The 27,194-nt window shown below is 38.8% G+C and overlaps 1 protein-coding gene across 1 annotated transcript in view; it reads right to left on the reverse strand.

Annotated features, from left to right (window-relative positions):
- Nucleotides 1-27,194, reverse strand: part of SLC25A21 (solute carrier family 25 member 21) — a 480,180-nt gene that overhangs the window by 26,054 nt on the left and 426,932 nt on the right. Inside the window, exons 5-7 of the mRNA XM_007073713.3 lie at nucleotides 24,230-24,289; nucleotides 20,370-20,477; nucleotides 8,002-8,166 (exon numbers count right to left, since the gene is read on the reverse strand). Of these exons, the coding sequence (XP_007073775.1) occupies nucleotides 8,002-8,166; nucleotides 20,370-20,477; nucleotides 24,230-24,289 (333 nt within the window). The remainder of the gene's footprint in view (nucleotides 1-8,001; nucleotides 8,167-20,369; nucleotides 20,478-24,229; nucleotides 24,290-27,194) is intronic.

Here is a 27,194-nt window from a genome sequence, read left to right on the forward strand (position 1 = left end):
GCAAAGAACTAAGGTCTCAGAAGCAAATTACAAAGGCGGTACAGAGGCACACTGGTTAAGCACCTGGTAGCAACTGCAAGGCAAATAACAGTGGCTCAGTGCTGCCTGCCCCGCAGCTGGCAATGGTCATCATGAAAATAATGTGGGGAGCTGAAATCGGTAGTTGCCTCCTAGTAACTGAACAAGGAGGCAGCCTGAGTGAGAACAAATTGCCTTTTATCTTTTTTTTTATGAAGAAATTTGCATTTTAGTTATTGTTAGTTTCAGTGGGACCACGTCAACTCAGAGTCAAGTCAGCTTGCAGTCTATCTTTTATCTTCTCTAACGTTGGTTCTCTTCTGTTGTTTTGTTTATAAACTTTGACAAAAGCATTGTTTGCCTGATGTCATGTATCATGCTGTTTTGCCCTGAAATGAAAATACCTGCTATTAAAGCTTAATTAAAAAATACAGTTGTTTCCACTTCACAGCTATCAGAAGAATCTATTACAGTGTTTGTTTTCTCTTTATGTGAGATAATTTTGGGGGAAATGCTAGCTCCTCACTCCACAGAAGGTCACTAACTAAAAAGAGATGGTTTAATTGATAAGCATTCTTTAAGGAATGTAGAGTATTCCCAAGATCCTATCCTTGCAGGGCTCTGGGCTTTGGAATGAAATCAAAGTCTTGTTAAAAGCTCAGCATCTAAATGTAGCCATTCAGAAAATAGCCATGAAAATTCCTTTTTTCCCCGAGCTAGCTCTTCCTTAAAGTGTTGTGAAATGTAAAATAATTTTAAATGTCTTACCCACTTAGTTCAAATTATAAAACACATACAATGTCAAAATGGGTTAGGGTTTAAGCATAACAGTTATCACTTGATTATTTCATACACATGTATATATATACCTACACACACACACACACACATCCTCTCCTTAAATACCTCTCTTTAAATATTGACATGGGTGGGTAATACAGTCTAAGAGTCAATTGTATTGCTGAGTATTATCGTATGAAATGCAGGAAAATATTAATATATTTCCTTGGGAACTCAGTAAGATTTTTCCATTTTGGTGTGCTCTGTTTATTCCTTACCTCAATAAAGGTGCTGACCCCAAGGAAAACTAACAAACCAGGTTTCCAAAACAAAATTCTAAAAGGTTGAGAGGTCAGAGAAAGGACACACTGAGATGCTTTGATATGGAGGTAGGCATATGATCAAGAAGAAGGCTTGGAACCAACTTTATTTCATGAGACTCTACTTCTGGACTGCTTCTATAAACGATGCTTTCCCACGCCCATTTAGTACTACTTATGTAATATGTTTGTTCGACATATACCCTGAGTTAAATCATGTAAGAGGAGTCAAGTGATTTCTACATACCTAAAACATTGTGGGCCAGATGCCCTCTGCAGCCTGCATGGCCTCCATTCCCCTCGGGTTCACCATATACCAGCTTATCCTCATTCTTCGTCTTATCCCTGGTTCCCCAAGCCTCTTTTTGCTTCAGGGCAGTCACATATCCTCTTCTCTCTGACTAAATATCTGGTCTCTGCTCATCCTCTTCATCTTGGCCAATCCTCACCCTTGAGCCTCAGCCTAAACATCGTTTTTGAAGGAAGGCCTTTCCTATCTCCTTGCCCTGCCCTGCCATTGGTCTAGATTGGGATCCTGGTTTCTAAATTCCCACAGCTTGATAGTTGCCTTCCATGGCACTCATCATGACTATCACTATCCAGTTCCATGTGCCATGACGTCTTTATTATCGGTCTCCTCTCATAGAATGCGAAGCCTACTAAGGCAGGGTCAGCGCTGACACTTAGCAAGATGGCGCCCGGGACATCACATGTGTGCCATGAACGTTCTTGGAATGAATGAACAGAAGGAACCCACTGAGAACCTAAAGCTACTTGTACCACATTTCCATCCACTTGGGTGGTGCCTGCCTGGAAATTTTTGACTTAAAGTTTATTTAAGAAAGTGTCTGAATCCTTGCCCCCTTCTCTCTGCCCTCCCCCATGTCTTCCTTCTCCCCAGCACACATACCCCAGGGAGTCTGTGAAAACTGCCAATGAAAGATACTGCTTTTTACCACAGAATCTTGTCACATATCCTGGAATTTTATAGATAACATATACTTGTAGTTTTACCCCAGTGGTTACCAGAAAGGAGAGTTGTTCTTAATGAAACTTTAATGCTCTTGCCCTTCCCATTACCGGATGATTGGTAAGACTAATGATGGAGTAAGAGAGAATCAGAAAAATAAATGGCCATAAATTAAATCCTACCATGATCTAATTCTACTGAGATTCTTCTTTCCAAAATACAAACAGCTCTGTCTAAGCTCTCCACTTGAACCCAAAGGTGCATTTTTCATTCAGCTTAGCGCACACCTTAGGGAAGGATATAGCTTTAAATCACGAAACTAACACATTTCCACATTTCTTCTGATAAACTGAGGTGCGTCTGGCACCACCCTCAGACTTTCCACAGAATTTACAAAACAAAGAAAACATTAAAAATCAAAAGAAAAAGAAAAACATTTGCATTTCCAAAAGGCAATCTTTTATAAATATTACTTTAAGAGAAAATAAAATATGTTTGACTTAATGCTGTCTGTAGTAAAATGACCATAGGGACAGGTCTAAATGGTTTATTAAGTAAGAAAAATTGAACATATGAAAAATTGTTCTCTCCCAGAATATTTCTAACCCACACATGTAATTTATATCATGGCAAAATTCAACACAAAAGGTCTATTGTTTTTGGCAAAATAACTTGCAAACATGCTTAATTAGGATGCAAACTGAAAGCACATTTTAATACTGTTGACAGCCACGAGCTTTCGACAGTGATTTCCACTATTATTATTATTATTTTACTTATGGAAACATTCGAAAAGCAGTAAATATGAAACTAGAGGACAGTTATTAAAGAGATATAATATTTTAATCTTAGGATTCTCATTTCTGTGTCAACATCACAAATAATATGCTTGAACATCCCCACCTTGCAGTAGGGATGAAAGAAATTATTTTTGCAATGAAAGCTTACTCCCATGGATATTTGAAAAAGATGTCAGCATTTAAGTTAATCAATACCTGCTTCCAGTGGGCTTTACTTTGAGAAGTGATGCCTCTTTCTGGAGAGAAGGGATAATTCTTTATACTGACATTCCATTACATTTACTGCAAGATGTAAATGAATGCCTCCATTAAATGAATTCCATGGTCAGTTAATATCCAAAGAAGTCTTTTCTCTATTGTATATTCTTACCCACCATAGGAACAGTTAGATCCTAAAAATAAATCTAAAATATTATAACCCAGGGCACCATTTTCAAACTGCGAATGCCCAGTTGTTCCAAGGCTGTGACTTATATAATTCTTTGTTTCTATAGATTACAGACTAAGGATATAAAAAGGGAGGACCAGGTTACAGGACTGAATGAGACAGAAGAGGAATTTGGTTATATTATCTGGATATTCTAGCTCTTTCACATATTTAAATTTCAGTGATCATTTGTAACTTGTAATTTATGTATGACAAAATACAAGGTAAAAGGTAGAGATGGGGCACCTCAGTGGCTCAGTCAGTTGAGCGTCTGACTTCGGCTCAGGTCATGATCTTGTGGTTCGTGAGTTCCAGCCCCACATCGGGCTCACTGCTATTAGGCAGTCACCGTTGAGCCCACTTTGGGTCCTCTGTCCCCCTCTCTCTGCCCCTCCCCTGGTTGTGCTCTCCCCAAAATAAATAAGTGTTTTTTTTTTTTTTTTTAAAGTAGACTTAAAGCATTGCATGGTATAGTGGAAAGAGTTCCGGTCTCTGGTTCTCTCCCTCCCCCTTGCTGTATAACCTCAGATAAATTACTTCAGTAACTTTCTGCCCTGGGCCATAACTTCTCATTTGGTTTTCTTATCTCAAAATGACAGTTACTTATCTGAAAATGACAGTTATCTGTGATAACTTGAAAAATAAATCTAATAGAGGTCACCAGTCTGAAGGGTTAAACACTTCAGGGGTGGATATGTGACCTGAGTTCTCTAGGCTCACTGTTTAAAGATCTTATTTTACCTCTATACACAGCCTTAGAGTTGAATAAAATGTGAAGAAGCTAACTAGCTATTCTATTTTATGAGACTCTATTGAACTTTTCACTGATTTGTTTCTTATTATAAAATTAATACATGCTTATTGCAGAGGCTTTCAACAGCTCAGAATGGTATACAGAAAAAAGTACTTCCCTTCACTGCTGCTTTCTCTCTATCACACACACACACACCACTTCTCGTTTCCACTCCCCAGAGATCATTATAAACAGTTTCTTTTAAAATAAAATACTTTGAAAATGGAAAACGCTGTAAGACAATTTATGGATTTAAAAAAATACATTAAAGAAAAATCTCAAATTATTTCATGCCAGTCAGGATTGGTGAAATCTCAAATTCCCTTGGAACAACAGAATGACCAATTGCTGGGTAAGGCAACTGAAATAATAATCCTGTAAACAAATCATCCAAAGTGTATGGCTAGAGACAGCCCACAGCAAAGATGGAATAAAGCCTTCAAGGAACACTACCTCCTCCTCATGGTTAACAACTTGATGACGTTCTTCAACATGTTTTAATGATTATCATACCTTCCCCTTCACAAAGGATTGATTTATTATGGTTTAAATTTAAAGAATACTGGTTTTCCAGTTTTGAATCAGGCTTAGATTACAGAACACATAAAATCAATGACTTTGTTCTAGACAAGAAAAGACCGCAGTGTTCACTTAAGTGCAAAAGGAACAGTCCTGGGGAAACATTCTTCATGGGGTTCTACGTGCTGTTTCCACCACCCGCTTCACCACCTCTCTCCTTCCCTGATTGCTGTCATCAGCACCACCACACCTAACTTTTCCAATACTCCTTAAAATTCACAAACAATTTCACATACCACTTATCTTAATCTTCCAAATAATGTCGGGTAGAAAGAACCATCTTAGCTTTTCAATACACAATAAAATACACACACACACACACACACACACACACACACACACACACACACACAATATAAAAAACCTGAAGCTCAGAGCAGCAAGGTGATTGGCTCAAGATCTTTCACCCAGTAAAGGGACACTTGCCCAGGTTTATGACGACTTCAAAGTGTGTATCTCCAACTCAGATCTCTCCTCTGCAGCTCCAGGACCCACATCCAATCTCCGACTCAACATCTGCACTTTCGTTCTGGGGGTAGTTAAATTCAGTTTCCAGGCTGAGCCCATGATATTCTCCCATTAACTTGCTTCTCTTTCAGTGATTTTCTTTCTCAGTAAATGGCACCATCATCCTTTCCGTTGCTTAAGCCAAAAACTTAGGCATCATCTCTCTCCACCACCCCTTTTCTCAACATGCATACATGGACTCCATTAGATTTTGCCTTCTGAAGATTTCTCAAAAATGTCCATTTCTCCTTGTCTCCACCATGAACAACACAGTCCAAGGCCCCAGCATCTCACTTTGAAATCATTTTCATGTTATACCCTGCACTTCCCTCACCACCTCCATTCCATGCATTCTCCACTTGGTAGCCACGGTGATTCGGTAATTCCTCGACTTAAAATCTTTGGTTTGCTTCCTAATGCTCTTCAGATAAAGGGAAGAATCCCTAGTGTGGCCTATAAGAGCCGGTATGATCTGACCGCTGCAAACTGGCAAGATAAATGAGTGCTTTCCATAGTTTCAAGATATCATGCTGTATTTTTAAATAATGAGTATTTAAGTTCTTTGTTTATATAATGCATAATATTTAATAACATAAGTGCATTGATTAATTTTAGAGTGACATTCACACTTGTGGATTTTAAGCACTAAGATATGACCACATATAAATCTTCGTGAATTCTTTCTTAAATATAACCAAATTCATTTTATAATACTATATTAATTAAAATACATGCCCAAATATGTGTAATAAAATATATAATAATCATATAATTTATTTCATTGTGTGTGATTTCTATCTGTTTCAAGCCTTTGGATAGCTGGAGAGATGGACATGTCTCCCATGTTGTATGGATTACTCATCTCAGAGTCTAAAAAACAGAGTCAACTTCATGTGATTGTGTCTTGTGCAGTTACCCAGGGCCTACACATAGAAGAGCCTGGTTTCACTGCCTTACTATTTGGTCTGGAAATTCTTAATAATTTTTGAACAAGGGTCCTATATTTTCATTTTGTCCAAGGAACCACAAGTTGTTTAGTCAATTCCTGCTGAAAAGAACCTCAATGTATTAAGAGTTGAACTCTCTTGTATCATTCAAGACCAAAGTATTTATTGCATTCTATTTCTGGATTTCTTCACAGAAGGAGGACTCTGAGGACCACTGGAGTCGGAATTGTCAATCAATGGGGGAAGGGTGTTTATATACTGTGGTCAATCACAGACTTCAGGCCAACAAAACATAAGCTTCTACTCAACAAATGAGGTTTCCAGGGGTGCCTGGGTGGCTCAGTTGGTTGAGCGTCCGACTTTGGAACTCAGGTCATGATCTCGTGGTGCATGGGTTCAAGCCCTGTGTCAGGCTCTGTGCTGATAGCTCAGAGCCTGGATTCTGTCTCCCTCTCTCTCTGCTCCTCCTCTGCTCATGCTCTGTGTTTCTCTCTCAAAAATAAATAAACACTGAAAAATTTCTAAATAAATAAATAAATAAATAAATAAATAAATAAATAAATAAGTAAGATTTCCAAATACAATAAAATGTGGTGAACAACTTTGGCTAGTGAAAGAGGTAATACCAACGGATGGCTAATGTGGAACATCCCCTGGATTCAGCTGCTACTTAAGTCTTGTCCTAGAATATGGGCAATAGCTGGGCAAAGGTAGGTATAATCAACTTTACTAAAGAGTCTAGTGGTAGCAACATTAGAAATATTTTTATGATTTATAAAAGTCCATCTGTACTTTGTACTAAGCAAAATAAAAAAGTGAACCCCTGTGGGAAATTTTCTGCATGTGGAAAATGTGTCCCCAGCGGGTGCTTCCAGGATTGCAATCTTTGATGCAAGCAAGCAATATAATGGTGGGGGAAAATTGTGCTGTAATGGCTGAAAAGATGCTAGGTTTAAAGCACATCATGTGCTACTTTCATCTTGTAGAAGTTAAAAGGCTGCTAGCATCTGTAAATTATCATTAAATATATATATATTAAATATATATATTACATATATATTTATTAAATATATATCATTAAATATATATATACACATATATAATTATTATTATTTTGCATGAAAGTGAATGATCCTTAAAGAGTTGGTTTACTGCTTACCCTAATTAACGTAGGTGAATTTAAAAATGAGTATCTATATAAAATTTAAATTTTAGGCTGATAATTTTTCCCCAGAGCTCAAAATTTATGCAGAATATGAAAATTTCAACTTTCTTGAGAAGGTTACGCTTCTGAGATAAAAATTACATGATAACACAGTTTCTAGAAGTTCCCATTTGTGATAAATGGGAAGCATTCAGATGTAATGGTGCATACTTCAAGAAGAATTGTGGTGTCAGAATTGGTTTCAAGTCTCTACTTGGCTATTAACTACTTAACAATTTGCTTGATTTTTCTTTTTCTTTTTTAAAAATTTTTTGAATGTTTATTTTTGAGAGAGAGAGACAGAATGTGAGTGGGGGAGGGGCAGAGAGCGAGGAAGACACAGAATGTGAAGCAGGCTCCAGGCTCTGAGCTGTCAGCACAGAGCCTGATGAGGGGCTTGAACTCACAAACCGTGAGATCATGACCTGAGCCGTGGTCGCCCAACCAACTGAGCCACCCAGGCGCCCTGAGTTTTCTAAGCCTCAGTTTCCAATTCCTAAATAAGAATAACAACAGCCCAGGAATAAGGCTACTGCGAGGATCAAATTAGATATAAGTGTTTAGCACAGTGACTAGGACATGACGAACACTCTCCAAATGTAGCTGTCATCATTGATGACATTTTTCTCCAGGATTTTAATCTATTAAATAGTTACCTTATTGACAGGAACAATGTTTTTGACGTTGTAGTAGAAGCCAAAATAAACCATGTTGAAAACCCCATGACGTCCCAAAGTTGCTGTAAATCCTTTGTTGAGGCCCTGGAGTCCCAAGCCTTCCTTCTTAATGATGTGTCTTGCATAACTCATAGTGGATGGTTGCTGTAGGAGAGAGGAGGAAAGCCAGAAAGATCATCTTTGAGACCGTGAAATAGAGTAAATTACCATTTTAGCTTCCCTTCAAGCCAAAACTATTAGGGACGATTTTTGTCTCCAACATGCATAATCATGCCTAGATCCATGCTTTTAAAATTAGGAAGCCCAAAAAGTAAACAAAATTGCATGCATACAGGTCTGAAAGGGAAGATTTCTGGCAAAAACCAAAAAGCAAAAAACCCACATCTTTGTTGGAATTAGTGAAACTAAGGTCATGTAATACCTATCATCACTACCTACATGTAAATAGCTGTATCCAATTCTGGATTATCCAAAGTAATGGAGGGGATTAGCCATACAGATAAACTGGTAATCCGTAACTGTGCATAATCCAAAAGGAATTTATATTTGGTTCTTGAATCCAGCATATTTACTTTTCTAATTATGTTTTTCTAAAGTGAATGTTACAATTAATCTTGACTCCAGTGGCTCAATAGTTTAAAGTGGCACCAGGTTAGAAATTGGGCATGGATAAATTGCAGTTGTTTGTAGACTTCCTCAAGAGGATGCGCCATCAGTGTGTATCACTCACTGTGATAAATGATGAGTCAGTGGTGCTGGGAGTAGTGGGTTACCTTTAATTTACTTCCTTCCACTCTTCCGATAGATTACCCGACCCTAAAATACCCTGACTGCTGAATTCCAGTCTATTGCTACTTTTGGAACATGCTACAGAGCTCACTGTAGCTTGCCCTGAGGTTTATAATTCATTACAATACAATAACAGTTCATGTGGGTTTTTTTAAAAAAGTTGAATGATTGCTTCCTTTTGGAGGTACAGTACCAAGGGTATCTCTCCATATATATATATATATATATATATATATATATATATATATATATATATATGTTTATTTTTGACAGAGAGAGAGAGAGAGAGAGAGCACGCATGAGCAGGGGAGGGGCAGAGAGAGAGGGAGACACAGAATCTGAAGCAGGCTCCAGGCTCTGAGCTGTCAGCACAGAGCCCGACACAGGGCTCAAACTCACTAGCTGTGAGATCATGACCTGAGCTGAAGTTGGACGCTCAACCGACTGAGCCACCCAGGCGCCCCGCTCCTTGTTATATTTTGAATGAATAGTAAAGAGGGGGAAATGTTCAGTATTTAATTTTTTTTCCCCCATGAGGCAAGCACTGATGTGACATTTGTTTTTTTTTCTCCAACATGCATAACCTGGAGCAGGTCGCTGGAGTGTTCATGGCAGTCTGATGTGCTTTCTAAGTGTTTTCTTATCATGTGCAATTAAGGTTGTATCAGAACAGAGAAGAACAAACCCAATCAAGGTTTTTCATCCACCTTGTATTTATAGCTATGTAATTAGCATGAGATACTTAATTGAGCTTGTTTATATAGTAAATCCTGTAGGTTTTGCTGATGTTTTAAAAACTCCTAACTACAATACTACACTCGACTTCATCTTTTCATTTCGTACAATAAATTGTATTAAGCTTAAGGAAACCCTTTTTTGCAACTTAAAAAAAAACACATGAGAATGCATCTTAAAAATAATAAGCAAACATTTCATATAGGAAAACCAAAAATTCTCAGAAGGTTAAAGTTCACTCTCTGTCCTACAAAATGGGACTTTTTTAATTTGTGTTCTGGCACACTGTCTATCAACACAAATTATTTATTTTGGTTTTCAAAACAGACTTGAGGACAAGTTGAGCAGAAATTCATTTCTGTTGGAAAGACTCTGGAAATGCTGGGCAAACCACCTAAGCTCTGCTCTCCTGCTCTGAGGAAGGCAGCCAGGGGGCACATTTTGAACTTCAGTGCCTGGTTGCGTCTGAACTCTAGTTGTGAATCATTAGGTAAATCAGGGAGTAGCACAGTAGATAGAAATAATGGGTTGGAGCTAGAGAGCTCCAGGTTTGAGTCTCAGCAATTCCACTTGCTAGCTTGGGCAAGGATTTTATCTGCTCTTATTTATCCTCACTTTACTCATCTGTAAAATAAGAATAAAAATAGAATCATAGAAGAGCATCTTTCTCATCGCATTGCTGTGATGACAATAAATAAGTCAATGCATTTTTCCTATATAAGCATTCACTACATATTAGCTGTTAATAATGGTAATTATGCTGTCAATAAAAATAGTTGTAATAATGAAACAACAGGTAATTTCTTTGTTGGCTGGAGGCAATGATACTAAAAAAACAGAGGCTGATTTGAGAGAGAAGAAGGGCATGCATAACTAGCCTCGTCCTTTTCCTTCCTTCTGGCTGCCCTTTCCTTTTCCCAGAGCCCTGGACCCTTGTGATTTGTCACAGGAAATGCATCCAGAATGCAATAGGAAAAGGTCTACTTCCTCTGAGGCCTAACAAAATCTAGCCTTTGGGCTGGAGATCTTGTCCAGGGATCTTGCTCACCCCAGGGACTTTCCTCTCTAGAGCAGTGGATCCTATAAAATGGCCTCTTCCCTATCCTTCAAAGTTAACATCGTTGGTAAGAATTCTCCACTGGATAAGTCTGTGGGCTACAGAAGCAAGGTCACATGGGAGCAAAGGTTGGGAATGAAAAAGTCACCAGCTGTGCCTCCACCTGCCACAGCCTACAGCCTGGAGAGCATATTCATGTGTGTTACCACGTACCTGGAACAAGTAAGTGCTCATTGATGTTAACCACTAACATAGATATTTGGCAGTTTACATATATCACGTTATTTAATCCTCTCAACAAGTGCGTGAGATAGGTATTATCATTATTCCCATTTGACCGATGGGGAAACTAAGGTTGAGTTACTTGCTCAAGATCACAGACATAGTGCCAGTGCTCAACTAAAGCCTCTCAGACCCCAAGTCCATACTTGGTTTTGCCATCCTAACATATCTGATTGCTTTTCTCAACCTTGTAATGTGAGGAGTGGGTAATATTTTCCTTATTTTGCAGGTGAGGAAACTAAGGATTGTTCCCATAAAAAGTAGGAGTGTGCTTTTTGCTTCATTCAGCAACATTGTATCACACACATGTAAGCAAATATTTAATTAGAAAGGCAAAACATGACTTCCACTGGGATGCTTAAATAGGAAAATACAGAATCATTTTGACTAGATCTCTGTAAACACAAGGAATTTTACTAAACGTATTTGATTACTGGGCTTCCATTTCAAAACAAAATGGTGACTGATTGGCATGATTCCAATACTATCCAACCCAGCAGGTCACCCACCAGCTCAGTTTCCTTCCAACATTTAGATTCACTGCAATTTTCGTATTTAGTTACCAGTTGTGGGCCAAATTGCATTATAACTTCCTAGAAGTACTTTTCACTGACTGCACCAGAACGCAAGCAGGGAAGAATAAGTGGATAGGAAGGTAGCTAATACTGTGATATCACACTGCTCTCCACACTGCTTTGTAGAAATCTTCAGGTCACTGATACCTGTCAGAATATTTCCCTCTGACGTAACTCAAAGTCTTTCAGTTTCACTTCAGCTATTGTCAACTGCTAATTCTGGGAACTCTGTTCTTTCATGCATTCATTTATTCAACAAATTCCTATTGTGTGCCTAGTGGGTGCCACGTGCTGTGCTAAATGTCTAGTGCAGTACTTTTTGTTCATATTCTAGAAACAAGTGATTTTTGCTTTGATTTTCTCTTACTTGGAGAGATACGCTGATAATTTTTTATATCTGCCCATGAGAATATTCCACAATGGTTATGAAATATGGAATCAAATTTCTGTTTCAAAAGTCCTTAAGAGGCTTAATTAAAGAGAAGTTTCTTCGCCTACACAATACTCCCAGGCATCACTCCGGGACACATTCCTTACTCACTGAGAGTCCAGTATTACCAACAAATCACTGAGATGACTTATGGCAGCCTGAGCTATTTTTTCTGGAGTTCTTCCACCTAACTACTGCCCATAGCTGGCTCTGACTAGCTTGTGAGATCACAGACTGAAGTGAGGGCAGAAGGCATTGTTCTCTGGGTAAATAGCTCTCAGAGTACAGCCAATAGGTATAGACGTGGGGTGTGTGTCAATGAATTTCCTCCATCCCTAAAGCCAGAGAAGAGCTCTAGGCACATCATGTCAAAAGTTAGCACGCTCCACATGCGTTCCTTTACCTGCTTCCTAGGGCAAGGTGAATTTTGCTGTATTTTAGAGCCAATGGAATAGGGCGTTGCATTGAATTTCATCACATGGCTGGAAAGCAAACCGGATGAGACCTTTACACAATGGAGTGAGTGTCCATAACCGGCCCTTCAGAAAAATACTGCTTTGTTAAAAAAAGAAGAGACTCAGTTGCTGCTTTTAGGTAGGAGAATACCCTGGTTCTTCAGGAGATAGAAGATCACTTATGTTTTTCATTGGTCAAATACAGTCTCAAAGCATTTTGATACATTTGAAAAGAAAAAAGAAAAAAAAATCCCTCCCTGTTTTTTGAGGACAAAATATAAGTGAAAGAATATGAATTGGGCTAAAATTCCACATTTACACATTTCTTTAGCTGAGATACTTCACTAATTCATCATTATAGTTTATTTTAATAGAGCAAGATTATGGACAAAAAGACACTCAGAATATAATTACAGTTTATACCTAGAGTTTATGTTTGATGAATGGGTCTATTTTTTAAATAATCTGTGAGGGGATAACAATTTGCCATAAACAAACTTTCCCAGATGCTAAGCCACAAAGCTACATCAATACCAACTTGCTACCCAATAACCACTCCTGGAGGAACACAGGGCTTTCCAGGTGATGAGATGCTAACACTGTGCCTTGACACTGCACTGTTGGCAGAGCAGGAAAGAAGGTGACTGTGCTGTGGCCACAATGGTGACCACTCAATGACTGGCAACACAGAAAGAGTCTTTGTTTTTTCATGGTTCCAGAAACACTTTAGACTTTCCCTTAAGTTTCATAATTACCCGCATTTCTTTATCCCAATAAAAGCAGTGTGGTTGACTAGAAAGAGAACTCTATGCTATTGTTCAGTTCCTTAGAGCTACTGATTTCGTTAGGCTTTATTTTCCCTATCTATACAATAGAGATAAAGCCACCGACCTTATAGAGGTAATGGGAGAATTTGAAATACCAAGAATGTGTATATGTGTGGGCATTAGAAAAAAGTGGCAGAATGAATAGCAGTTACCAAAGCACTGGGGTTGGAGGAGAGTGCTGGTGGAAATTACAAACTATTTTTTCTTTCTTAAATGTTTGTTTTTGAGAGGGAGAATGTATGCGTGTGTGTGGGTAGGGTGGGGGTAGTGGCAGAGATAGAGAGGGAGACAGAATCCCAAGCATGCTCCATGCTGTCAGCACAGAGCCCGATGCAGGGCTCAAACCCACAAACTGTGAGATCATGACCTGAGCCAAAATCAAGAGTTGGACACTTAACCAACTGAGTCACCCAGATGCCCCTAATTTTTCTTTTTGTAGGTTTGTGTTACTTGATTTGTAGGAAAGAACCAATGTAATCCTTTTACCATTTACAAAATCATATAAGTTCAAAAAATCAAATAAAGGAAAAAACATGTAAGGCATCTTACACAGTATCTGGCATATAGTAGATGTTCTGTAAATGGTAGCTATTATCATTACTTCAAAGTCTCAATTCTGAAGGCAAAAATCTAGAGTTCCTGGCACGGCTGAATGGAAGACTGAAGTCTATTTTCTGTAAATGATAATAGAGAGACAACTTGGCTGCTGCCTTAGGTATTGTTGAAAGATAACTATAGGAATGGATTCATATACATAATTCACTTTTCTGCCCACAAGAATCACAGACTGGAAAGAAATAATTTATGTACTGAGCAGTTTCCAGGCAGCGTTTCACACAGTAATGCAGGAAAAATTTGAACTTAACTCAGTACATCATCATGAATGTTGACATGCCCTTGAAGCTGGCTTCTCACACTATCTGTAAACAGAGCCACACGCTCATTCTCTAACTCAACTTCCCTCTTTCTTGAAAGAGATAATCACAAAATACAGTCCTTCTATTTACTTTATATTGACTCTACATAATGCAACTAAGTTTAAACATCTGTTAAATGCCTATGGAGAAAATAATCACTAAGCTTTGTGATATCATATATGATCTAATTGGTCTCTATTAGATTATTAAGCTCCCAGGAGAAAGTTAGTGGTGTTATCCAAAACCAGAATCAAACCCTGAACTAATTTTTTAAAAATCCCTATTGTTAAAGATTCTGCCATCAATGACACATTTGCTATCTGTTCCTTGAGCCTTAAAGTTATAATCATATCATAAAGGTAGAAGACTAATTATTCCTTTCTTGGGTTGAACATCTTTAAAGACTAAGTAGAGGGGAAACAGGCTTTTGCAATTCACTTAAGCCTTAGTTTCATATTTGGGGGTGAGAATGATTATGTTCATATGTAATGTAGATAAAAATGAGGAGGAAAACCTGTGCCCCATCCACACATCAGAGGCAAATCCTATAGACCTCAAGGGAAGGAAAACATAACCCGTTAGCCAAATAATAACTTTGAAGTAGATTTCAAAGTGGAGAGAAAAACTGGGAAACAATTCATACAAGATTTTGCTCCTGGGGAGAAATTCACATTTTCCAGGCTTGCAGAGAGCATGCCAACCAAACACCACTGGGCTAAAGCACAACTGATAGGGGACTTCTAGTTCTTACAAATCTATAGATTAAAAAACGATGCGCCCAGTTAGAGAGGAGAAAGGTCCTATAAGGACAACAAGCTGTAAAGTCACACTTCTGGCAAGACTGGATATGCAAACCATCTCCGATAGAGAAATCCTCAGGCAAGCCTTGTCCTTAGCCAAAGAGACTACAAACCAGAACAACACTTTGCTTGGGTTTAGTTTGAAGGACAGGGGGATATTTGGGTCTATCCCGATTTTATTTGAACATGTTTTTACACCCACTGAACCAAACCAGAGCATGACAAAGCTGTGATTACTTTGCTCCCCACAGAAGGTCAAGCATATTTAAATTAGAGACCGGTTTTCTTTATTCACTGTGAATTTTAAGATGCTGGCCAAGATTCTGGTATTGGAATTGGAGGAAGTGTGGCAGGGATTATAGTCTTTGACTGATATGGTGGTAATTTAAAAAGTGGAGGCAAGACAAGCACACCTATTGAAATACTTTACACAGAAGCTGGAAGGATATGAGGGAAATATCGGGAACCAAATGAACCACAATTTCTTTGTATTTTTAGAATAGTTTATGGCTAAACTGAGTGGGAAGGCGCATTTTATGGGTAACATACTTTTGACTGGCTAGAGAATCAAGCCTAGACCACAGAAGGGAGAACCCAGGCAGCTGGAGCCAGCAAGTCACCTGCCATTCCTGGCAATTCTCATGGGAATTGCAGTTAGGGCTCCAAGAACCTAACAAACACAGCCTCTTCTCTCAGCCAGTGCTGCCTTTGGACCCCAGCCAGAGGGGCCCCCCCCATTCTGGCCCCTTACCAGCTCTGCCCTCCCCACAGGACCAACGGGGATATCTGCCTACTTCCCACCACCTCTTTCTAGGCCTTGCTCTTTGTACGCTGAGACTACATTAAGATTAATGTTGACTACTGTTGCCCTAGTCTGTCTTCCGCTGCAGGAACCTCTCTCAGCTACAGCAACTTCTTGGGAAATTTTCATTTTTAAGGGACCATGCTGACTCACCTCCTCTGGATGACGAAATAGGAAAATCCACAATTACTGTGTAGGAATCTGCAGTGGTTCGTATCTACGACATGAAGGTAGCATGGAGGAACGGCAGGCAGGCTGCCGGAGAGACCGACACTACTGGCCGGAACAACAAGCGTTAATCTACCTGCAAAATAAGCCTCTGAGGAGCCTGCTCTGCTCTCCTTAAAGGTGTTGTCAAGCCATTTGGCCATTCTGCCTGCAGCCCCTCCATTGAGCGTTCTACCACAACTGGTAGCTATAATTACCTGCAAAGGCCAAAAATGAGCTTATAGTTCACAACCTCCACGTGAGATGATCAGGAAGGCTTGATCAAGAATTTTGTGAAACTATTCCAGAGGAAGAATATCTTGATCATGGTGGAATTCTTTCCAAAGTGCCTTCACATGTTTTTAGTGTCAATCTCTAACTTCTGCTGCTATATGCTACTTATTCACACACAGCAAGCCGGTAGCCGGTTTCTACTGTTTATGATAGGAGACCTGCATCTGCGTTTGAAGACCTTGTCAAAACTAGGCTGCCAGCCCTTAAGCCTTGATGAAGAATTCCTATTGGCAGCTGAGGATGGCCTAAGGTGGGCTGAGGGAGAAAACGAACCATCGCTCAGTAAGCTGTTTACGTGCCCACAACTGGAGCCACCTGTGACCGCCCAGTATTAATTGCGGTACTAGCTCAAGATAAATGTCTTTATGCAAACTTAAGTGTTTATAAGATCAACCTGCATCTTGAAATAGTTGTTACTGGTTGACTGCCTACCGTGTACCAGGTTCTGTGTTAAGATCTTTGCATATATTATCACATTTAAGTTCTCATAAAAACACATAACAACAGCTAACACTTATTTAATCATCACTGTATGACAGACTGTATAGACAGCTTTGCATACACATCTCAACCCTGATTATACCATTTAATGTGGCTGTTACTATTATTCTTCTCTAACAAAACAGGAAACTGGGCTATAGTCAGAGTGGGAAACATGAACTTGTCACATAGTCAGTAACCGAGACGGCCCTCCAGAGCTTGTGCTTCTAGCCACTTCACAGAGATGCCTCTCTGTCAGATGGTTGGACTGGTTGCCATCACTTTACCATTCGGCATGCAACTTTTCTCAAGGCCACAATGTTAGGAAACGGTAAAGAGCATGATGGGTGCATCTCTCTCAAACCCTGGGCCTGCTTTGCCAGTTCACCAATTGCTTTCCTGTTCTAGAGAGTTCTGTTTATATATGTTCTTCAATAGTCTGTATGTAAGGTTTAAAATTTTTAAAGAAATTATAGAGCAGGGGAAAATGAGGGTTTCTGCTACTGTCAATGAAGCAATGGAATCTGAATTATGCAATATTGAGCCTTAAGATGAGCCAGCAAATCATTCCTACCTAAATCAGCTGAGAACCTTCTCCCTAAAGGGAGGCTTGGTCCTGGTAGAGCCACAGAACACTTCTTTTGGATCACATACTTTTCTTTATACTGTTCTGTATTTTCTAAATTTTCTACAATGAAAGTGTTACTTTTTAAACTAAATGGTCACAGATAATGCTGAATACATTCTCATGTTAAACATTCCACACAAAGCCCTTCCCTTAAACTCTCACCTTCCACTCCCCTATTCTAGACCTCCTTTCTAGAGGTAATCATAATTTATAAGTTTGTATGAATTCCTTTGCATGACGGACTGCACTGTCCTATAAAGAAATCACTACCCATACGTGGCTATTGAACACTTGAAATGCCCTAGTTCAAATTGAAATCTACTTGTAAGCATAAAATACACATGAAATTTCAAGACCAAATATGAAAAGGAGTGTAAAATAACCTCATATAATTTTTACACTGATCACATGTTGAAATGACAATATTTTAGATGCACTGAGTTAAATAAATCAAAATAAAGTGTAGTATTAAATTAATGTCATGTTTCTTTTGATCTTTTTAAATATAGGTACTAGAAAATGTGGCTTAAATTATATTTCTATTGGCCAGAACTGCTCTGGAGTCTAGATCACTTTTAGTATGTTTACATACTTACAGATAGAAATATATAGTTTTTGTATGCATTACTTTCACACTTGGACTAAAAATTTTTTTCTTAAGAGTATAATCTTGAAATGCATTGAGCATTAAATTAATTCCTTTTTCCCTTCCTTTCTCTTCCCCACCCTACCCACCACCTCCAACACACATACTTCTTGACAACCAAAAAAGCCTCAGAGTGAAGAAAGCAATAATTATTCTTGACCATACAAATGCTGAAGTGGGAACACCTGATAACTGGATTAAGTCAACCCAGGCACAGATTAACAAAAGGGTATCTCCTTTTTGGATAAAAGAAAGTGTTAGTCAATGGAGGAAGGCTTTAGAGTTAGTGGGTCCCAGACAAAAGACATAGGAAATAGCTACATTTGCCAAAAATGACCAGTAGTTATTTTTAAATAACTAGATCCAAATTTGTTATTCTTGTCATCTATTCCTCTCAGATTTTTTTTTTCCGGAAAGTGTAGTTCCATTACTTTATGTTGGGTGACTATGTACTACTAACTACTTTTCCATTTGATCAATATTGTCTATAAAGCACCACCTCAGTTCAGCTACCGATAGTTGCTGGAAATAAATGCTGACATATGTGACCACCTCTGACTTGTTGAAGGCTATAAGGTACCCAAAATTTTTGTTTGGTCTAAGCAAATATCTAAAAGTGCATCTAGTTCAGAAGATCCTGCAAGGAAATGACCCCAAACAGGTGTCTGTTCTCCCCCACTTAAAAAATGCCTGCCTGCATACACATAAACAATTGATACACACCACACTGTTCTAAGTGAACTGGGAACATGTTCACATGCAGCATTCTTGTGTTAGGCTGGAAGGGTGTTTACCATGTTTTAGCAAGGCCTTAGCACATGCAACACATTAGCAATTATTACTTGGCCTCAGTGTAGAACCTCCTTGAGGGCAGAGGAGAGAAAAAGAACATTAGGCATGAGCAGAGGTGCTGTGATAACTCATTATTTTCATTCCCATGAGTGCTCCTTGGTGCTCTGTCCCATTTACGTCCCTCTGGTTACGTGCTACCTTGATAAAGGACGGTAGTTGAATACCTGTTTTCCTTTGCCTCCCTCTTGCTGCCCTGACAAACTTCCCAATGACTAAAATGAGGCCATCCAGGGGAGGAGCTCCAAAATTTTCTTCTAGTTGGTAATTCTGCTTGTCTAACAAATCAAAATTTCCTTGAACAGATTTCATGGGGGCTGCTCCATTTCGATAGGGCATTGGAAAAGCGTTTCTTCTCTTTTCTTCCTATTCCTTATCACCTTTTTCCTTCATTCAAGGAAATAGAAAACAAAACAGAAACAAAGACCAGGGCAATACAATTGTCAATCTTTTCCAAAGTGCTCTATATATCACTTTAATTAAGGCAACTTTTTGAAACTTAAAAAAAAAATCATGCTTAATTAGGATTGACTTCATCTGAGTGGAGAGCATCTGCTGAAGCAGCCCAACCCTGCCCCCCTTGGGTCTTGGCAGCTACAGGTGAGCTGGGCCCCCTTCTCCTTTCCCACACCCCTGCTTAAGAAGTTGCCAGGGAGCTCTCAGGCAGTATCAGCAGGCAGGAAGCAGGGTGGGAGTGAGGGGGGTCTCCACCCATTAGCAGCTGCTTAAGTAGTAGGCAGGGGAACTATTCTACAGAGAACTTCAGGTCAGCAGATACTCCAAGGCAATTTATACCACATGCTACCCAGTTGTGGAATTAAATTAAAATGCTGAGGAAGGACCTGGAATGCCAATCTCCTTTTCTCCCTACCTTGTGCTTGGCACCCAAAAGAATAAAACAAGAACAGTTGGACTTGGGGGTTTTAAGGGAATTATTAGGCAACTGGGAGGAAGTGAAGGCAGCATACACCAAGGGAAGCTGTCTTCATGGAACATCATGTACCAGTGATTAAATGTCAGGACCCATCATTGTCCAAGGGGTGACGTCTATACAGGTTTAGTAACTTGCTCATTCCAATTAAACCAAAAGACAAGCTTGACAGATTATCAGAATCTTTGGGGGAAGGAGGTGGGTGGAGTGGAGAAAGGAGTGAGGTAATTTTAAAAAATGACTTCATAATTTTTTTTAAAAGGCACAATATTCTCACCTCAGTGATGTTTGCTTCAATCTTTTCCAGTATAATATGAAATAGAAGTTTTGCCAAAAGTAGGGAAAACATTTCCAAATAAGTCACTATAGATTACATTACAAATCTAAAATGAAAACAGGTAAACATGTGTTTGCCCATCAGACTTTAGTATATTTTTGTTAACACTTTCCTTGTGGAAGAAATTTGACTTTTTCTTACGCTACTTCCTTAACAATAATTTGCTACAGCTTTAACAAGTAAGAGCTGGCTCATAATTATATATATATATATATATATATATATATATATATATATATATACACCCACTATATATAAAACAATTTTTTATGTTCCCTCACCAATAGGAAAACATTAAGTGATTACCTCTGTAAATTTGTTCCGATTCGCTTGCAAGCCAACCTTTACTACCTCAAAAGGGTTAACCACGATAGCTTCTGTTAGTCCAGATCCTAATCCAGCAATGGCAAATGTCTATAAAAAATGAAATCAATCAATATTTTAAAACAAGTTATGTGTACTAGGTTAAACATCCTACTCGTTACACTCTGCAGCTGAATGTTATGTTGAGAAGGAAGAAGCTTACATAAATGCACCATATACCATTACTAAACAGCTTTAGTTCTTGATTAGATGCTGACAATTCATGAAGAAGAAATTACAGAAGCCACAAACCACATCCTAACAATTCAAAATAAAATGTCAAAGCCCCATCAACAACGACTTTTTCCTTAATGAAAAGAAAGGCTTTTTTTAGTGATTTAAGGTGGATACTAAAACATCTGCACATGTAACAATTAAAAGAGAGTTTGGCCTGTAAAAGGAGAGCTTCATTTTTAAAACAGCTAACTTAAATCCTTATTGAGCATCTAAAAAAATTCAAGGAGCAGAATCAAAAATAAAATGTTTATAAAAAGCTGAGTTTCAGGTGACCAAACACTGCAGCTGAAAACATTTAAATGTATAGCCCTGTTGTTAGAGTCACTATTCTAGATAATTAACAAAAAATTTTTATTCATCCTTTCCCTATTTAAAAAAACAGACAACCGCCCTATTCTTCTAGCCATAGAAGCTGAGGAATAAAAGTTGAGATCAGAAATGGCTAGGTTGTTCTGAAGGCTCAGTTAAAATCTAGAACATCAAAGGATGATGTCAGGTTCTTACTTGCTCTCAATTAAGAATTTCTGCAAGAAATTAAAAAAGAACAACTTTCTAGAATTTTCCTCAAAGTAAAATGCTTAAGGGTTTTTCAGAAAATCTGTATCGAAAATAACCAGAACAGGGTCACCTGGGTGGCTCAGTCCATTGAACATCCGACTTCAGCTCAAGTCATGATCTCACGGCTCTGAATTCGAGCCCTGCAACTGGCTCTGTGCTGACAGCTCAGAGCCTGGAGCCTGCTTCGGATTCTGTGTCTCCCTCTCTGTCTGCCCCTCCCCCGCTCGTGTTTTGTCTCTCTCAAAAATAAAATGTTTAAAAAAATTTTTAAAAAGTTAACCAGAACAATTAACACACACACACACACACTCCAGAAAAACAAAATGAAATAAAGCCTCAAATCTCCAAAACAGATGCTGAAAAAAAAAAATCCTTTAGCGCTGAAGCTCTAATTCCAGAAGAGGTAATAATATATACAACTAAAAGAAGAAAAAAGCCAATGAAGAGCAAAGAACACATAACTCTTACCAGGGGTTTCTAATTTCTTCAAATAGGAGACCAAAAGAGAAAAGAGACAGGAATATTTCATAACCTTGGAAGAAAAGGCAAGATAGAACAAGGGAGCATCCAGAGCCAGGAGGTCTGAGTTTAGGTCCTGGTCGTGCCACTGATTGGATGTATGACCACAGCTGCCATGTACAGTAGTTTGTGCACAGAAAAAGGTGTGTGTGTGTGTGTGTGTGCGCGCATCTGAAATCCAGCCTGCATATCCCACTTGCCAAGCTGGACCTCTGGAGAGGTATCAGTCAGGAGAAAGGGCGCCTTTTCGCAACTCACACAAAGGTAACATGTGCTAGCGGCAGCTCTGTGTCTAAATCACTGAACCTTTCATAAGCCATGGTTTTCTCATCTGTAAAATGGGGACAATGATATCTAATCTCCCTAACTCATAAGGGAATTACGAGGATCAAAACAATGTGCGAAGCCCTTTGTAAAGTGCTATACAAAAGCCATTGTTCCTGTTGCACATAAAAATGAAGAGGAAGAATGGGATAGCATACAGATTCAAGGAGAGAGGGAATAATTAATGTTTTCCTTTCATGCCCCTTCATTACGGTTTTAAACATATTTGTATAGGGTAACAGACCAAATATTTTATTCATTTATCTCAGATTTTCATCATGGAAGCCAAAATGTGTGTGTGTATGTGTGAGACACACACACACACACACACACACAAATACTAGTCCCAAACTCTTCTGACTAGGAAAGCTAAAATCCAGATGTTCAGGTTTTTATTACTTACTATATGCAACCTTCCAAGTAATTCACTTTTTTGCTCTTCTATAAAACTCAGCTACATTTGCTGTCAGGACTAGTGTTCAGCAGTCCCTTGTCAAAAGAATTGATCAGCTATCAGCAGATCATGTTACTTAGATTATTCCAGAGACCAGTGGTAATAGTTGGGTTCCCAGCCCCCTAGGCTTTTCATGTGAGAGAACCAGGGGACATTTAAGGGCTGTTTAAGTGTCTAGCTATATCAAAAAGAAGCTGGAATAAATGAGTTCAAGGAAAGAGAAAAACTGCCTACAGTTTGCATGCATTCAGTTATAGTAGCTCGAGTGGCCAAATGCTTTTCTGTTTTAATTCTCAAGAGTGGAGAGAACTGCCGTCCCTCACATGGTACCAATGCTCGATACTGGAACAGCCAGCTGGCCCTCTGGAGACCACATTTTATTGTCTTTTGCTAGGAAGTTTTTAATCCTGTCTTTACCAAGATGTTTTAAATGTTCAGAGTGACATTAAGAGATGACAGTAAGGCATTAAAAAAAATCTTAGCTAATATTAGGACTCATTCTGCCACTTCCTCCATTCAAGGTTACTTCACAGCCAACTTGTCTAGGCAGGAGGCTGGACAAAAAGTCTCCTAACAGGAAGCTTCCTAGAAAAGAGGCATGTATGGTTTTAAAAATAACAGATACTTCTTCTTGGACAGTTTATTTGGCAGAGTAAATATTCTGAAGTGAACCTTTACAAGTTAAGTAACTGAAAAGTTGAAGCTCAGAACACTGCCTCTCTGGTTGAGTTTTGAGGTACATTTGAGAAGATAAACTGGGGGACTTTTCCAAGGGCTGGAAGGTACACTGTCAGTTAGAGGACCAATGCATATGTTGTTTTGCTTTGTTTTCCAGATTTGGTGGGAGAAAAAAATAGTGCATTTTCTCTCTCTTGGGCTCTTGTTGCACACATACTTGTAAAACCCACTTGGTCAATATAATCTGTCTTGTGAAAAGCAGCAAAGTCACCAAGAAGAAGAGGAGTGGCATGGAGAAATGTTCAAATCACCAAACGATTTTCTTGTAATAGCTGAGATGTGTCACTGTTTTTTTTAAGTTTATTTATTTATTTTGAGAGAGAAAGAGAGGGTAGGGGTGGGTTGGGCAGAGAGAGAATCCCAAGCAGGCTCCATGCTGTCAGCACAGCCCAACTTGGGGCTTGATCCCACGAACCATGAGATCATGACCTGAGTTGAAACAGAGTCGGAGGCTTAATCGACTGAGCCACCCAGGCACCCCAACTGAGATGTGTCATTGTAACATCACTGTTCTCAACTACAAAAGGCCCTTCTGCATCTGACTACAGGGTGACTTGAAGTCCTATATTTATTTACTACAGCTTGAGCAAAAGCTGGAAAAGTGACCTGTTAGGAAATGTTTTAGGCATACTGACTTTTGCACAAATAGATACGTCCAGTATATAGGTAAACATATGCATGTTTCGGCTTTAACAGAATCTTTGACAAATGTACTCTTTATTTTATATTCTTGACCATATCTCATATGAGTCCTTCCACACATATTATTGTTGTCATAAATTCATCACCGGGAACTATAAAATAGCCAAATTGTGAGTTATTAGGAAGATGGCTTTCAACAAGTAGCTGAACATTGAATAACTCGAATTCATATTTTAGTAGCTGGGCTTGGGGAATCAAAAGGGTTTTTGTTTCCAGATTTTCCTTTATGAAATAACTCACACACTTAAGTATAATAAATACTCTCACTTACCAATGCTGGTGACAGTGACACATATCCTAGCAATTTCTTGTACTGCTCGAAGGTGAAAAACTGTGAAATAAAACCAAACCCAGAGATTTATAACAATTTCCTGCAACAAACCCTTTAATTGACTCAAATTTCTTTAGTCAATCATTATATTAACCAGCATTTTAGAAAATGATAAACCATCGAACGTAGTTTTTAATCTGGTCTCGGGTAGTTACTATTGAATCTTACTTTACCATTGGCATTTTCAAATGCAACTATAATAACCTACAGAAGAGCTGATGGAATCCTTTATAGCAGTAAATGAAGCATACAGCTTCCATTTACCATGACCATTTTCAGTTTCCCCAGACATCAATAGACTTCTTTTTGATGGCAGTGATTCAAAATTATAGGCATAGAGACCTGAAATCTCTGGTCTCCTATGTTTTCTCTCTGAACTGCTTTCCCAGTGAATGCCCAATTTTCTAGCCCACTTGTAAAAGACATCCACTTCTCATCTTTAACTTGAATTTATATTGCTGTGTATCTCTCTTGTTTCATGGAATGTCTAAACACTCACTGATGATGAAGACCGCCTGGTAAAACAGAGAAAGACCTAACGAGGTCAGCTTGTCCATCCTGACTTAAAGCAAGACTGTCTTCAACGTGAATAAAGAAAGAACACTGTTTATTCCTTCCTTTAAAATTTGATGATGATGAAGATTTTGTATATTCCTTCATTAGGTAACATGTAATAGAATTTTCTCTGCAAATAAATTTCTATGGAGGCAAATCTAATCAGACTTCATACAATGTTCCCCAATACATTTCTCTCTTCTCTTTCTATACTCTGCATTTTGGGCAACGACTCTGCTTGATCATGATGTTTTGCTCCTGGGTGCTCTTTTAGGTAGCTGCCTATATCACTGATAGGGCACAATCTTAGGTCCTGCTAGGGTCTGATTTTTAAGACCCCAGAAATGGCATGGTCTCAAGTGTCTTCTACTCTATACTTTATAATCCAATAAAATGGGGGAAGGAAAAAAAGTGGAATTGGGGGTTAAATAATCCTCTGTTGTTAGAAGGAGGTAATTCCATAAACATGGCTCCGTGAGTCGTTGGGTAGACCTAAAATCATTTTATCACTGGATAGATTTTGATCCTTTTAAAGACTTAGGAATGACTTGTGTCATGCTTCTATAGCTCAACTATGGATGTAGACTTTTGGAAGGAAAGTTGTTGTCTTAGGCTTTAAAGATAAGTTTTTTCCTTCATTTTTTAATGGTCATTATCATCACTATTCTTTGACAGTCACCTTGGTGGGGTTTGAGGGGAGCAGTCCTGGGACTGACTCCTGCCTATGCTACTTAGCTGTGAAAGCATGGGCAAGTCACCTGACCTTTCTAGCCTTGGAGAACACAAAACTTACCTTCTAGAGTATTCCTTAAATAATAGAATTTAAGCGGCGCCTGGGTGGTGCAGTTGGTTAAGAATCTGACTCTTGATCTCGACTCAGGTCATGATCTCGCGGTTTGTGAGTTCGGAGCCTGCTTGGGATTCTGTCTCTCCTGCTGTTTGCCCCTCCCCCACTTGTTCTCTCTCTCTCTCTTCCTCAAAATAAATAAATAAAATTAAAAAAAATAACATAACAGAATTTAAGTAAGGTTTTATGACATGCCTGGCATGAAGAGGACTTTTAGAATATCCTAGTTTTTATTCTCTTTCTTTACTTTGACTAATAAAGAAGCCACAGATCCTTAGTATCCTTAGTTATTTGTATCACCCATGATAGCCAGCTGTGGTCCAGAAAACATGCTAAGGCCTTTGCATGTGCTACTGCATCGAACCCATACAAACCCATCAGGCAACAGGGTATAGTAAACTATGATTCTCATTTTGTAGATACATGTCCTGCAGCTAGTGAGTGGAAGGACTGACACTCCCCTCCATAACTGCAAAGCCTGTGTATACTCTCAACCACAATACGTGCTCACTCATCGCTGAGCCGTGATTGTTGACAGTTTGGGATTCTCTGCCCTTGAGTTTTCTTGCTGTTGAGGTCTTGCCTTCCCTGACCCTAGAAGCCCACAGTCCCTCAATGCAGAAGATTTCAAACTTTTCTGACCACAATCTAGGTAAAAAGTATTTATGTAACACTAACACACATACACGCGCGCACACACACACACACACACATACACACGCACGTGCACGCACGAATGCAGTATACGCTTATATTAACTGAAACAAGATATTGCTATAAAACAATGTTTACCCCTTCACTATGTGTAATGCACTATGTTTCTATTCTGTTTCATGAAAAAAAATTCTGGTCATGACCCATTAAATCTAGTAACCCACTAAGTTGATTTTAGGACTCATGTGTCATGGCCCACATTTGAAAAAACTGAACATTGGGTTCAAGGAAGTTCTGGGATGGATGGACCTCACAAGAGGCCTCACTACGTGGTTCCCTTCTGCTGTGAGGAGGTGGTTTTGATTTTTGTCTTTCTTCCTTCCTTCCCTTCCCTCCCTCCCTCCCTTTCTTCCTTCCTTTCTTTCTTTCTTTCTTTCTTTCTTTCTTTCTCTCTCTTTCTTTCCAATTTTCTGTAATTACGAAGGATTAAGGACCATATTGGGATCTCAAGGGAGAAGTCTGGGGATATGGACTTGGCCTGTCACTGTAGCAATTCTCACAGGGAATCCCAAGTCTATGTGTTGGGGCAATTTTAGGCTCTTCATTTCCCCATCTCTAAAATTGTTTTTAAAAACCAAACTACTATTAATTAGCTGATTGGTGCTCATCAGACTTTTCTGGAAACTTTCAGTGAATGGCTAGGATGAAATGATTCTGGTTCCAGAGAATAAAGAAGCCCCATAGATCATAGTGATGAATTGTTAATGTACTGAATTCAAAAGTAATGAACAATATATTATCATATATTCTAATAAGCAGATAGTGCTTCAAATAAATAATACAGGATCT

Source organism: Panthera tigris, chromosome B3 (genome assembly GCF_018350195.1).
Source record: "Panthera tigris isolate Pti1 chromosome B3, P.tigris_Pti1_mat1.1, whole genome shotgun sequence".
Taxonomy (NCBI): Eukaryota; Metazoa; Chordata; class Mammalia; order Carnivora; family Felidae; genus Panthera; species Panthera tigris.